General features: G+C 40.9%; 1 protein-coding gene across 1 annotated transcript in view; it reads right to left on the bottom strand.

The window, feature by feature from the left end:
- The window catches only part of LOC139378880 (protein PALS2-like), a 36,696-nt gene that overhangs the window by 1,538 nt on the left and 21,188 nt on the right, over positions 1-13,970 (bottom strand). Inside the window, exons 5-10 of the mRNA XM_071121456.1 lie at positions 13,559-13,786; positions 9,577-9,708; positions 3,472-3,568; positions 2,919-2,990; positions 646-807; positions 172-374 (exon numbers count right to left, since the gene is read on the bottom strand). Of these exons, the coding sequence (XP_070977557.1) occupies positions 172-374; positions 646-807; positions 2,919-2,990; positions 3,472-3,568; positions 9,577-9,708; positions 13,559-13,786 (894 nt within the window). The remainder of the gene's footprint in view (positions 1-171; positions 375-645; positions 808-2,918; positions 2,991-3,471; positions 3,569-9,576; positions 9,709-13,558; positions 13,787-13,970) is intronic.

Here is a 13,970-nt window from a genome sequence, read left to right as displayed (position 1 = left end):
TTTCAAATCAGCTCTTACACTAAAAAGGCATGATCATAATGTTCACATTACAGTATTATTCCAACCTAAGTGCAGTAATATAAGGACACAGAAAAATCACATTTTTGACAGAACTGGACCTTTAAAATGAATAGATCCTGACTGTGTGAAATGTGTGTGTGTCAGACCTACCTGTGGGTTAACGTCCAGTATGCAGGTACGTCCTGCGTCCACCACCTCGTGGATGGAGTTCATCTTGGTTCCGTAGAGGTTTCCATCGTACTCTCCATGCTCCAGGTAGCGACGGGCCTTAATGTCTGTCTCCATCTGGGACCGGGACACAAAGCAGTACGACTGGCCGTCTCTCTCCTCCTCCCGAGCAGGCCGAGACGTGACTGGAGGGAGGTGAGGAAATGGTGGGAGGTAAGGAGGGGGGGGTGAGGAGAGAAAGAGGGGGGTGAGGAGAGAAAGAGGGGTGAGGAAAAATCTCATTCATCCATAGGAGACTGAAGTTTGTCTTCTGCTGTACCCCTGACACACACACACACACACACACACACACACACACACACACACAGGGGGGACTGGGACTCACAGGGGACGGTGGTTCCATAGAGCAGGGGGTTGATATACACACACACACACACAGGGGGGACTGGGACTCACAGGGGACGGTGGTTCCATAGAGCAGGGGGTTGATGACGATCAGTCTGTTCTTCAGACTGCGCCGGCCCACTCCCTGAGCACCAATCAGAACCAGGGTCTTCCTCTGGAATGGAGGCATCTTGGCCACCTCTTCGTAGATCTGCAGCTCGTGGCGGTCAAACTCTGGTCGTCACGACAACAGACACACTACCACCATCAGCTTAGTTTGCTCAGTAATAAAACTAACACAACTACTGAACAAAAATATAAAAACGCAATTTCAACGATTTTACTGAGTTAGTTAACAACTGTCAATTGAAATAAATTCATTAGACCCTAATTTATGGATTTCACATGACTGGGCGGGGCACAGCCATGGTTCGGCATAGAATCACCCACTGGGGAGCCAGGCCCAGCCAATCAGAATGAGTTTTTCCCCCCACAAAAAGGGCTTTATTCCTCATTTTCAACAGCTGTCCCGGTGGCTGGTCTCAGACGATCCCGCAGGTAAAGAAGCCGGATGTGGAGGTCCTGGGATGGCGTTTGTGAGGCCGGTTCAACGTACTGACATATTCTCTAAAACGACGTTGAAGGTGGCTTCTGGTGGAAACATGTACATTCAATTCTCTGGTGGACAGTCCTGCAGTTAGAATGCAAAATGCACACTCCCTCAAAACTGGAGACATCTGTGGCATTGTGTTGTGTGACAAAACTGCACATTTTAGAATGGTCTTTTGTCCCCAGCACAAGGTGCACCTGTGTACTGATCATGCTATAGAAATGCTCACTAACAGGGATGTAAACAAATTGGTGAAAAACATTTGAGAGAAATAAGCTTTTTGTGTGTATGGAACATTTCTGAGACATTTTCTTTCCACTCATGAAACATGGGACCAACACTTTACACGGTGCATTTATATTTTTGTTCAGTATTATATACAGTCATCTATACTACAGTTATATACACTGAGTGTTCAAAACATTAAAGAACACCTTCCTACTATTGAGTTGCTTCCCCTTCAGCTACACTGATTAAAGTGGATTTAACAAGTGACACCTGGTCAGTATATGTCATGGAAAGAGCAGGTGTCCCTAATGTTTTGTACACTCGGTGTAGAGCCCACAATAGATGGAAAAATGAACCTACTCCACACATACGTATTAGTTAGGCTGTACTGTAGTACACTTTCATATCACTGAAATATTAAATGAATGTCTGCCAATAATGAGAGATAGAGGTATTATCCAGCTGTTCTTTGCTTTGATATGCATTAGGAGACGGCTCTGGCCAACAACATGTTACTGATAGCAACACCCACTACTGTTATCAGTATAACACCACCCACTACTGTTATCAGTATAACAACCCCCACTACTGTTATCAGTATAACAACGCCCACTACTGTTATCAGTATAACAACCCCCACTACTGTTATCAGTATAACAACCCCCACTACTGTTATCAGTATAACACCACCCACTACTGTTATCAGTATAACACCACCCACTACTGTTATCAGTATAACAACCCCCACTACTGTTATCAGTATAACACCCACAGGGTGAACTGAAGCCCGTTAGAGCAGAATCAGAGAGGTCTAACGGCTGGAACAGAGAGGTCTAACGGCTGGAACAGAGAGGTCTAACGGCTGGATCAGAGAGGTCTAACGGCTGGATCAGAGAGGTCTAACGGCTGGATCAGAGAGGTCTAACGGCTGGATCAGAGAGGTCTAACGGCTGGATCAGAGAGGTCTAACGGCTGGATCAGAGAGGTCTAACGGCTGGATCAGAGAGGTCTAACGGCTGGAACAGAGGTCTAACGGCTGGATCAGAGAGGTCTAACGGCTGGATCAGAGAGGTCTAACGTCTGGATCAGAGAGGTCTAACGTCTGGATCAGAGAGGTCTAACGGCTGGATCAGAGAGGTCTAACGGCTGGATCAGAGAGGTCTAACGGCTGGAACAGAGGTCTAACGGCTGGAACAGAGGTCTAACGGCTGGATCAGAGAGGTCTAACGGCTGGATCAGAGAGGTCTAACGGCTGGATCAGAGAGGTCTAACGGCTGGATCAGAGAGGTCTAACGGCTGGATCAGAGAGGTCTAACGGCTAGATCAGAGAGGTCTAACGGCTAGATCAGAGAGGTCTAACGGCTGGATCAGAGAGGTCTAACGTCTGGATCAGAGAGGTCTAATGGCTGGAACAGAGAGGTCTAACGGCTGGATCAGAGAGGTCTAACGGCTGGATCAGAGAGGTCTAACAGCTGGATCAGAGAGGTCTAATGGCTGCTGAACTCACCTGCATTCTTGGACATCAGGTACATCATCTTCTTCTTCTTCTTCTTTCCTGTTAGTGTCCCACAGAGAACACCTGGGAGGAACAAAACACATTAAAAGTTCACTGAACCACAAGAGGGCACCAGAGTAAACATATTTCCTAAGTACGTCTGAGTTGTGGACACAAGTAGAGGGGAAATAGTGGGGGGGGGGTTATTTATTAGAGTGTGGATTCAGCCTATACTTTCATGGCAGTTTGCTGCCAAATGTGATAATTTGAGAAATAAACTGTCATGGGTATAGAGGCTGTGTGTATATAGTATACTACTTTTCACTATATAGGGTAAAGGGATCCATTTTGGACACAAACAGGTGGGAAGAAGGTATGATTTTGGGGTAGATGTCAGTACTTTGTTGAGTATAAAGATGTGTGTTACAATTCCATTTCACCTTAGTTGAACCAGGCAGTATTCTGAGTTATATAGGTGGGTGTAAAGAACTCTAACTACGTAATAATAATTACATTTGAAGCACTTTTCAAAACACCCAATGTCACTTTACAGTCAGAAATGTACCTGATCCATTCCATTCTCTCCTCACAAAGGCCTTCCTCTTCTCCTCTAAGAACTGACTGGGGATCAGTCCTGTGGCTCCTCCCACAATGTTGACTGCCTGAGGGACAGGATGTGAGGTCAGAGACATGCTACTTCCTGTTTCTCTTGCTCTACTCCTAAGGATCAGTTATTGTTTTGTAAATTAAAGTCAGAAATGGAATCCTAGCCCCTTTTCCATTAGGGTGGTCAGGGCCGGGGAGTTAGGACAGCTGGAAGCAATATGATTAAAAGTAGTGACGCACCGATATTACATTTTTGGCCGATTTCCGATATCTTCTTAAATTTGTTCTTAACTGACTTGCCTAGTTAAATAAAGGTAAAATAAAAAATAAATAAAATACTTTAGAATTGCATTGTGGGCGTCCTTATTTCACTGTAGAGCCTTACCAATGGCTTGTGGATCAATGACATGGGGTATCAGTCTACTCAGTGACGCCTAGAGAACATTAGCTCTTATTGCGGGACTCTGAAACAACTGCGAATTGAGCCACATTTATTGTCAACCTATACTGTGTGGATGTTTTGGAGTCTGATAACTGAGGAGGACATTGGGAAAAAATATATTGGGTATTGAGTAGACCGATACCCCATTTCATTGATCCCCAATCCTTAGGTACAGTGCAATATGAATGTCAACACACAATAGGCTGACTGTGGAGATGATTTCACACAGTCACAGTCCCGCGATAAGAGCTACGTCCCGCGATAAGAGCTCCAACGCTAATATTTGCGTAAACTCTTCACAACTTCACAGTTGTGTTCTGTGGGTGTCACCGAGTAAACTGATACCCCATTTCATTGCTCCACATTCCAATCTTGTTTAACATTATCTAGTCGAAATATGGCATGATTCCACCAATTGTAACCTTCTGCATCACTTTCAAAGAGGTACTTTTATTTTGAAGGCAAACCGCAAATTCCTCTATTGTGCCTAATCCTTATTGCGGCTAGCTTCACAGCAAATAACCCGGTCCCGTTGAGACTCACTAGCTAGCTGGCTGCTTATAATATAGCTATGGGAAACAAGGTTAGGTCGCTGGCTAACTGAAGTTCAATTTCAATAGGGGAACAACAAGAGACTACCTAGCTAATACTTACTCACAAGGATTCCTAAATCATCGCTAAGAATAGAAAAATTGACAGCAGGTTCTACTGGTCATTGTTTTCAGGCTGGTTGTATTGGTGCTAGCTAGGTACCAAGCTAAAGCTAGCTGCCCCAGAAGTTGCGGTTGAACAAATGATGCTTTATTACCAACGCGGTATTGTAAACACATCGTTCGTGGCCGGTGTTTGCAGACTTTTCTTGTACAGCTTTGACAGTGCTACTGATAGTAGTGGTGGTGCTTGGCTTGTAAACTCAGAACCTTGTACAGCTTTGACAGTGCTACTGATAGTAGTGGTGGTGCTTGGCTTGTAAACTCAGAACCTTGTACAGCTTTGACAGTGCTACTGATAGTAGTGGTGGTGCTTGGCTTGTAAACTCAGAACCTTGTACAGCTTTGACAGTGCTACTGATAGTAGTGGTGGTGCTTGGCTTGTAAACTCAGAACCTTGTACAGCTTTGACAGTGCTACTGGTAGTAGTGGTGGTGCTTGGCTTGTAAACTCAGAACCTTGTACAGCTTTGACAGTGCTACTGATAGTAGTGGTGGTGCTTGGCTTGTAAACTCAGAACCTTGTACAGCTTTGACAGTGCTACTGGTAGTAGTGGTGGTGCTTGGCTTGTAAACTCAGAACCTTGTACAGCTTTGACAGTGCTACTGATAGTAGTGGTGGTGCTTGGCTTGTAAACTCAGAACCTTGTACAGCTTTGACAGTGCTACTGATAGTAGTGGTGGTGCTTGGCTTGTAAACTCAGAACACAACAACATTCAACAACAGAACGGTGTTATTTTACATGGCAAATTAAAAGCTTATTTAACGCATCAAATAGTGTTATTGTGAAATAGTGTTATTATCAAATAGTGTTATTGTGAAATAGTGTTATTATCAAATAGTGTTATTGTGAAATAGTGTTATTATCAAATAGTGTTATTATCAAATAGTGTTATTGTGAAATAGTGTTATTATCAAATAGTGTTATTATCAAATAGTGTTATTATCAAATAGTGTTATTGTGAAATAGTGTTATTATCAAATAGTGTTATTGTGGAAGTGTTATTATCAAATAGTGTTATTATCAAATAGTGTTATTATCAAATAGTGTTATTATCAAATAGTGTTATTGTGAAATAGTGTTATTATCAAATAGTGTTATTGTGAAATAGTGTTATTATCAAATAGTGTTATTATCAAATAGTGTTATTATCAAATAGTGTTATTATCAAATAGTGTTATTATCAAATAGTGTTATTATCAAATAGTGTTATTGTGAAATAGTGTTATTATCAAATAGTGTTATTGTGGAAGTGTTATTATCAAATAGTGTTATTATCAAATAGTGTTATTATCAAATAGTGTTATTGTGAAATAGTGTTATTATCAAATAGTGTTATTGTGAAATAGTGTTATTATCAAATAGTGTTATTATCAAATAGTGTTTTTATCAAATAGTGTTATTATCAAACAGTGTTATTATCAAATAGTGTTATTGTGGAAGTGTTATTATCAAACAGTGTTATTGTGGAAGTGTTATTATCAAACAGTGTTATTGTGGAAGTGTTATTATCAAACAGTGTTATTGTGAAAGTGTTATTATCAAACAGTGTTATTGTGGAAGTGTTATTATCAAATAGTGTTATTATCAAATAGTGTTATTATCAAATAGTGTTATTATCAAATAGTGTTATTATCAAATAGTGTTATTATCAAATAGTGTTATTATCAAATAGTGTTATTATCAAATAGTGTTATTATCAAATAGTGTTATTATCAAATAGTGTTATTGTGAAATAGTGTTATTATCAAATAGTGTTATTGTGAAATAGTGTTATTATCAAATAGTGTTATTATCAAATAGTGTTATTATCAAATAGTGTTATTATCAAACAGTGTTATTATCAAATAGTGTTATTATCAAATAGTGTTATTGTGAAATAGTGTTATTATCAAATAGTGTTATTGTGAAATAGTGTTATTATCAAATAGTGTTATTATCAAATAGTGTTATTATCAAATAGTGTTATTATCAAACAGTGTTATTATCAAACAGTGTTATTGTGGAAGTGTTATTATCAAACAGTGTTATTGTGGAAGTGTTATTATCAAACAGTGTTATTGTGGAAGTGTTATTATCAAACAGTGTTATTGTGGAAGTGTTATTATCAAACAGTGTTATTGTGGAAGTGTTATTATCAAATAGTGTTATTATCAAATAGTGTTATTATCAAATAGTGTTATTATCAAATAGTGTTATTATCAAACAGTGTTATTATCAAACAGTGTTATTGTGGAAGTGTTATTATCAAACAGTGTTATTGTGGAAGTGTTATTATCAAACAGTGTTATTGTGGAAGTGTTATTATCAAATAGTGTTATTATCAAATAGTGTTATTATCAAATAGTGTTATTATCAAATAGTGTTATTATCAAATAGTGTTATTATCAAATAGTGTTATTATCAAATAGTGTTATTGTGAAATAGTGTTATTATCAAATAGTGTTATTATCAAATAGTGTTATTATCAAATAGTGTTATTATCAAATAGTGTTATTATCAAATAGTGTTATTATCAAATAGTGTTATTATCAAATAGTGTTATTATCAAATAGTGTTATTATCAAATAGTGTTATTATCAAATAGTGTTATTGTGAAATAGTGTTATTATCAAATAGTGTTATTATCAAATAGTGTTATTATCAAACAGTGTTATTATCAAATAGTGTTATTATCAAATAGTGTTATTATCAAATAGTGTTATTATCAAATAGTGTTATTATCAAATAGTGTTATTATCAAATAGTGTTATTATCAAATAGTGTTATTATCAAATAGTGTTATTATCAAATAGTGTTATTATCAAACAGTGTTATTGTGAAATAGTGTTATTATCAAATAGTGTTATTATCAAATAGTGTTATTATCAAATAGTGTTATTATCAAACAGTGTTATTGTGAAATAGTGTTATTATCAAATAGTGTTATTATCAGATAGTGTTATTATCAAATAGTGTTATTATCAGATAGTGTTATTATCAAATAGTGTTATTATCAAATAGTGTTATTATCAAATAGTGTTATTATCAAATAGTGTTATTATCAAACAGTGTTATTGTGAAATAGTGTTATTATCAAATAGTGTTATTATCAAATAGTGTTATTATCAAATAGTGTTATTATCAAATAGTGTTATTATCAAACAGTGTTATTGTCAAATAGTGTTATTATCAGATAGTGTTATTATCAGATAGTGTTATTATCAAATAGTGTTATTATGAAATAGTGTTATTATCAAATAGTGTTATTATCAAATAGTGTTATTATCAAATAGTGTTATTATCAAATAGTGTTATTATCAAATAGTGTTATTATCAAATAGTGTTATTATCAAATAGTGTTATTATCAAATAGTGTTATTATCAAACAGTGTTATTATCAAATAGTGTTATTATCAAATAGTGTTATTATCAAACAGTGTTATTGTGAAATAGTGTTATTATCAAATAGTGTTATTATCAGATAGTGTTATTATCAAATAGTGTTATTATCAGATAGTGTTATTATCAAATAGTGTTATTATCAAATAGTGTTATTATCAAATAGTGTTATTATCAAATAGTGTTATTATCAAACAGTGTTATTGTGAAATAGTGTTATTATCAAATAGTGTTATTATCAAATAGTGTTATTATCAAATAGTGTTATTATCAAATAGTGTTATTATCAAACAGTGTTATTGTGAAATAGTGTTATTATCAAATAGTGTTATTATCAGATAGTGTTATTATCAAATAGTGTTATTATCAAATAGTGTTATTATCAAATAGTGTTATTATCAAATAGTGTTATTATCAAATAGTGTTATTATCAAATAGTGTTATTATCAAATAGTGTTATTATCAAACAGTGTTATTATCAAATAGTGTTATTATCAAATAGTGTTATTATCAAATAGTGTTATTATCAAATAGTGTTATTGTGAAATAGTGTTATTATCAAATAGTGTTATTATCAAATAGTGTTATTATCAAATAGTGTTATTATCAAATAGTGTTATTATCAAATAGTGTTATTATCAAACAGTGTTATTATCAAATAGTGTTATTATCAAATAGTGTTATTGTGAAATAGTGTTATTATCAAATAGTGTTATTATCAAATAGTGTTATTATCAAATAGTGTTATTATCAAACAGTGTTATTATCAAATAGTGTTATTATCAAATAGTGTTATTATCAAATAGTGTTATTATCAAATAGTGTTATTATCAAATAGTGTTATTGTGGAAGTGTTATTTGACGTGTATCTTATTTGACACGTAAAGACCCAAACGGTGTTCCATAGCATGTGGTGAAGCTATTACTGTGTAACTCCGGTAGGGCAACATCTGAACAACAGCACACTTGGTAGTGTGTACTGGTGCTCAACCAGTCGGCGAAAGCCAACAACACCCACGACAGAGAACGGTTATTTGTCAAGGGCAATGAATTCCATTATCTTGCCACTAATGGATTTCACCTTTGAGTTGTCTCTCTGAAATGTTCTTACTCTTTCAAATGACTGCTGGCCTTGTTGACTGCTCGATCCACACAACATGCATTGTGGGCTAGGTTAGGAATGCTGTGTTGCACGTGTAGCGCTACATTTTACATTTTGGCATTTTTAGCTAATATCGGCCGATTCCGATTTATCGTGCATCACTAATTAACATTTCCACCTAGCCAATCAGAAGGCAAGATGGAGCACGGACCTATTACCATATTGCTTACACTGCATCTCTCCATCCAGTTGTTTCAGATCAAGTGCCTAGGGGTGGATGTGGGAAAGTCATTCAACCCTGAGTCTAAGAGAACGTTCCTCTGAAAGTAGTAGCAGAGCCATATAGTTGAGCAGTAAGGCATGAGGACCTGTGGATTATGGATGAATAACACACAGCTAAGGGCTGTTCTGTGGTCAGCAGTACCTACCTGCCACCAGTTAGGGTCCTCTCTGTTGACAATGTGCAAAACATCTCCTTTAGAGAAGGCCAGGCCAGCCTCCTTACAGGGGATCAGGTTGTCTGTGGCTGGGCTGTAGTTAAAGTGGGGTTTCAGGTGAACCTAGAAAACAAGGTCTGTGTTACCATAGTTACAGCTTCAGGTAGAAAAAAGGAAATAGGAGGGGTGTTTAACAACGACATCTTCAGATTGTAAATCACCAACAGCCCAACGCTCTACAGTCTGTACTGTGAGAATCTACAGCGAGAATCAAACAGTCTACAGGACTGTATCTCTCCAGGAACAGGGTTGGAGAGCCCTGTCCTACGGGACCGTATCTCTCCAGGAACAGGGTTGGAAAGCCCTGTCCTACGGGACCGTATCTCTCCAGGAACAGGGTTGGAGAGCCCTGTCCTACGGGACCGTATCTCTCCAGGAACAAGGTTGGAGAGCCCTGTCCTACGAGACCGTATCTCTCCAGGAACAGGGTTGGAGAGCCCTGTCCTACGGGACCGTATCTCTCTAGGAACAGGGTTGGAGAGCCCTGCCCTACGGGACTGTATCTCTCCAGGAACAGGGTTGGAGAGCCCTGTCCTACGGGACCGTATCTCTCCAGGAACAGGGTTGGAGAGCCCTGTCCTACGGGACCGTATCTCTCCAGGAACAGGATTGGAGAGCCCTGTCCTACGGGACCGTATCTCTCCAGGAACAGGATTGGAGAGCCCTGTCCTACGGGACCGTATCTCTCCAGGAACAGGGTTGTAGAGCCCTGTCCTACGGGACTGTATCTCTCCAGGAACAGGGTTGTAGAGCCCTGTCCTACAGGACTGTATCTCTCCAGGAACAGGGTTGGAGAGCCCTGTCCTACGGGACCGTATCTCTCCAGGAACAGGGTTGTAGAGCCCTGCCCTACATGACTGTATCTCTCCAGGAACAGGGTTGTAGAGCCCTGTCCTACATGACTGTATCTCTCCAGGAACAGGGTTGGAGAGCCCTGTCCTACGGGACCGTATCTCTCCAGGAACAGGGTTGTAGAGCCCTGCCCTACATGACTGTATCTCTCCAGGAACAGGGTTGTAGAGCCCTGTCCTACATGACTGTATCTCTCCAGGAACAGGGTTGGAGAGCCCTGTCCTACGGGACCGTATCTCTCCAGGAACAGGGTTGTAGAGCCCTGTCCTACATGACTGTATCTCTCCAGGAACAGGGTTGTAGAGCCCTGTCCTACATGACTGTATCTCTCCCGGAACAGGGTTGGAGAGCCCTGTCCTACGGGACCGTATCTCTCCAGGAACAGGGTTGGAGAGCCCTGTCCTACGGGACCGTATCTCTCCAGGAACAGGGTTGTAGAGCCCTGTCCTACGGGACCGTATCTCTCCAGGAACAGGGTTGGAGAGCCCTGTCCTACGGGACCGTATCTCTCCAGGAACAGGGTTGGAGAGCCCTGTCCTACGGGACCGTATCTCTCCAGGAACAGGGTTGGAGAGCCCTGTCCTACGGGACCGTATCTCTCCAGGAACAGGGTTGGAGAGCCCTGTCCTACAGGACTGTATCTCTCCAGGAACAGGGTTGCAGGGCCCTGTCCTACGGGACCGTATCTCTCCAGGAACAGGGTTGGAGAGCCCTGTCCTACGGGACCGTATCTCTCCAGGAACAGGGTTGGAGGCCCTGTCCTACATGAGGCCCCAGATCAGCTGTCCTTTCCTTTACTCCTCTTCATGCCCCAGATAGGCTTTCCTTCTCTTTCATACACTCTCCCTCCTCCCTTTCTCCTCCCCCCCTCCCCCTCTCCCTCCCCTCCTCCCCCTCTCCCTCCTCCTCCTCTCCCTCCTCTCCCTCCTCCTCCTCTCCCTCCTCCTCTTCTCCCTCCTCCTCCTCCCCTCCCTCCTCCTCCTCCCCTCCCTCCTCCTCCTCCCCTCCCTCCTCCTCCTCCTCTCCCTCTCCTCAGTGCCCCAGTTATCCCATGAAGTGTATTAATAGGACCAGTGTGTCCCAGGCAGGGTAACAGTTCCAGCTGCGTGCCCTGTCATTCTGGGTTAGGACCAGGTCAACCTCGTCTCCCCCTCAACCACCCTGACAGGTTCAAAAACACAGTGATGGAAAAAGTCAAAGAAAACTTCATAGAAAATGACTCAAGTAAAAGTCACCCAGTAAAAATCTACTTGAGTAAAAGTCAAAGTGTTTGGTTATAAATATGTATCAAAATGAAATGTAATTGATAAAATATACTTAAGTATCAAAATGTAAAAGTATAAATCATTTCAAATGATTTGTTACTATAGAAAAGCAGACAGCACCATGTTCTTGTTCTGTACATGTATGGCTAGCCAGGGGCACACTCCAACACCCAGACATCCTTTACAAATGAAGCATTTGTGATGAGCAAGTCTGCCAGAGCAGAGGCAGTTGGGAAGTGTGTGAATGGGACCTTTTTCCTGTCCTGCTAAGCATTTGTGATGAGCAAGTCTGCCAGATCAGAGGCAGTTGGGAAGTGTGTGAATGGGGCCTTTTTCCTGTCCTGCTAAGCATTTGTGATGAGCAAGTCTGCCAGATCAGAGGCAGTTGGGAAGTGTGTGAATGGGACCTTTTTCCTGTCCTGCTAAGCATTTGTGATGAGCAAGTCTGCCAGATCAGAGGCAGTTGGGAAGTGTGTGAATGGGACCTTTTTCCTGCTAAGCATTTGAAATGTAACAAGTACTTTCTGGGTGTCAGGGGAAATGTTTGGAGTAAAAAGTACATATTTTCTTTAAGAATGTAGTGAAGTTAAAGTTGTCAAAAACATCAATAGTAAAGTACAGATTCCCCCCCAAAACATAATTTACACTGCTAAAGCAAAAATCAAATACGACCAAGAGACAACTGCAGTGTATGTACTGTACACACTTCCTCTGACCTGTACAGCCCAGGTGCAGAAACAGGTTCTCAATAGGAGATAGGGGCATAGTCCTTCTAATATCTAACAGTATCATTATTACAGCCCCTCTGACCTAGTGGGGAACCAGCCCTCCTCCTAATATCTAACAGTATCATTATTACAGCCCCTCTGACCTAGTGGGGAACCAGCCCTCCTCCTGAAGAGCTCATTCTAATATCTAACAGTATCATTATTACAGCCCCTCTGACCTAGTGGGGAACCAGCCCTCCTCCTAATATCTAACAGTATCATTATTACAGCCTCTCTGACCTAGTGGGGAACCAGCCGTTCTCCTGGAGAGCTCATTCTAACATCTAACAGTATCATTATTACAGCCCCTCTGACCTAGTGGGGAACCAGCCGTCCTCCTAATATCTAACAGTATCATTATTACAGCCCCTCTGACCTAGTGGGGAACCAGCCCTCCTCCTAATATCTAACAGTATCATTATTACAGCCTCTCTGACCTAGTGGGGAACCAGCCGTCCTCCTGAAGAGCTCATTCTAACATCTAACAGTATCATTATTACAGCCCCTCTGACCTAGTGGGGAACCAGCCGTCCTCCTAATATCTAACAGTATCATTATTACAGCCTCTCTGACCTAGTGGGGAACCAGCCCTCTTCCTAATATCTAACAGTATCATTATTACAGCCTCTCTGACCTAGTGGGGAACCAGCCGTCCTCCTGAAGAGCTCATTCTAACATCTAACAGTATCATTATTACAGCCCCTCTGACCTAGTGGGGAACCAGTCCTCCCGAAGAGCTACTTGTTGGGGCAGGCTTTTGGTCCAGCCCTGCTTTAACACATCTGACTCTACTAATCGGCTGAATCACCTCAATGAACTGAATCGGGTGTGTTGCTGCAAAAACTCTACATTCCCAATGTCCCTCCAAGAGGAGGATGATTAGCCACCCATGTTGTTGTCATTAGGATGTGAATGGAAGCTAACTGAAACTGAGGGACCTACCTGAAATCTGGCCAACAAGAAACATTTTTGTTTTCTGTTGTAAAACATTTTGCTACGGTTCACTAATAAATATGACCCTGTTCTCACCTGTGGGGGTGCTGGAGTGTCGCGGTAGCTGGGCAGGATCTTGAGGGTGACGCCCCCCTGGCAGTCCCTCAGCAGCTCCAGCAGCTCCTTGGGATCGCTGCCCACCTCGCGCCCGTTCACCTCCCTGATCACGTCGCCCGCGTGCAGCATGCCCTGCCGGTCGATCATACTGCCGTGCAGGATCCTGGCGATCACCAGCTCCCCGCGTTCCACCCTGAACGTCACGCCCTGAGGAGGAGAAGAGAAAGAGAGGGGGATTGAGAGAATGGAGAGAGAGAGCGAGAGAGAGAGAGAGAGAGAGAGAGAGAGAGAGAGAGAGAGAGAGAGAGAGAGAGAGAGAGAGAGAGAGAGAGAGAGAGGAGGTTAATGCATGAGAAGGGATTTAAATATTCTATGTACCTAACCTGCTAAC

This window comes from Oncorhynchus clarkii, chromosome 2 (assembly GCF_045791955.1).
Source record: "Oncorhynchus clarkii lewisi isolate Uvic-CL-2024 chromosome 2, UVic_Ocla_1.0, whole genome shotgun sequence".
Taxonomy (NCBI): Eukaryota; Metazoa; Chordata; class Actinopteri; order Salmoniformes; family Salmonidae; genus Oncorhynchus; species Oncorhynchus clarkii.
The sequence above is the reverse complement of the archived record's forward strand: the minus strand, read 5'-3'. Positions and strand labels throughout refer to the sequence as shown.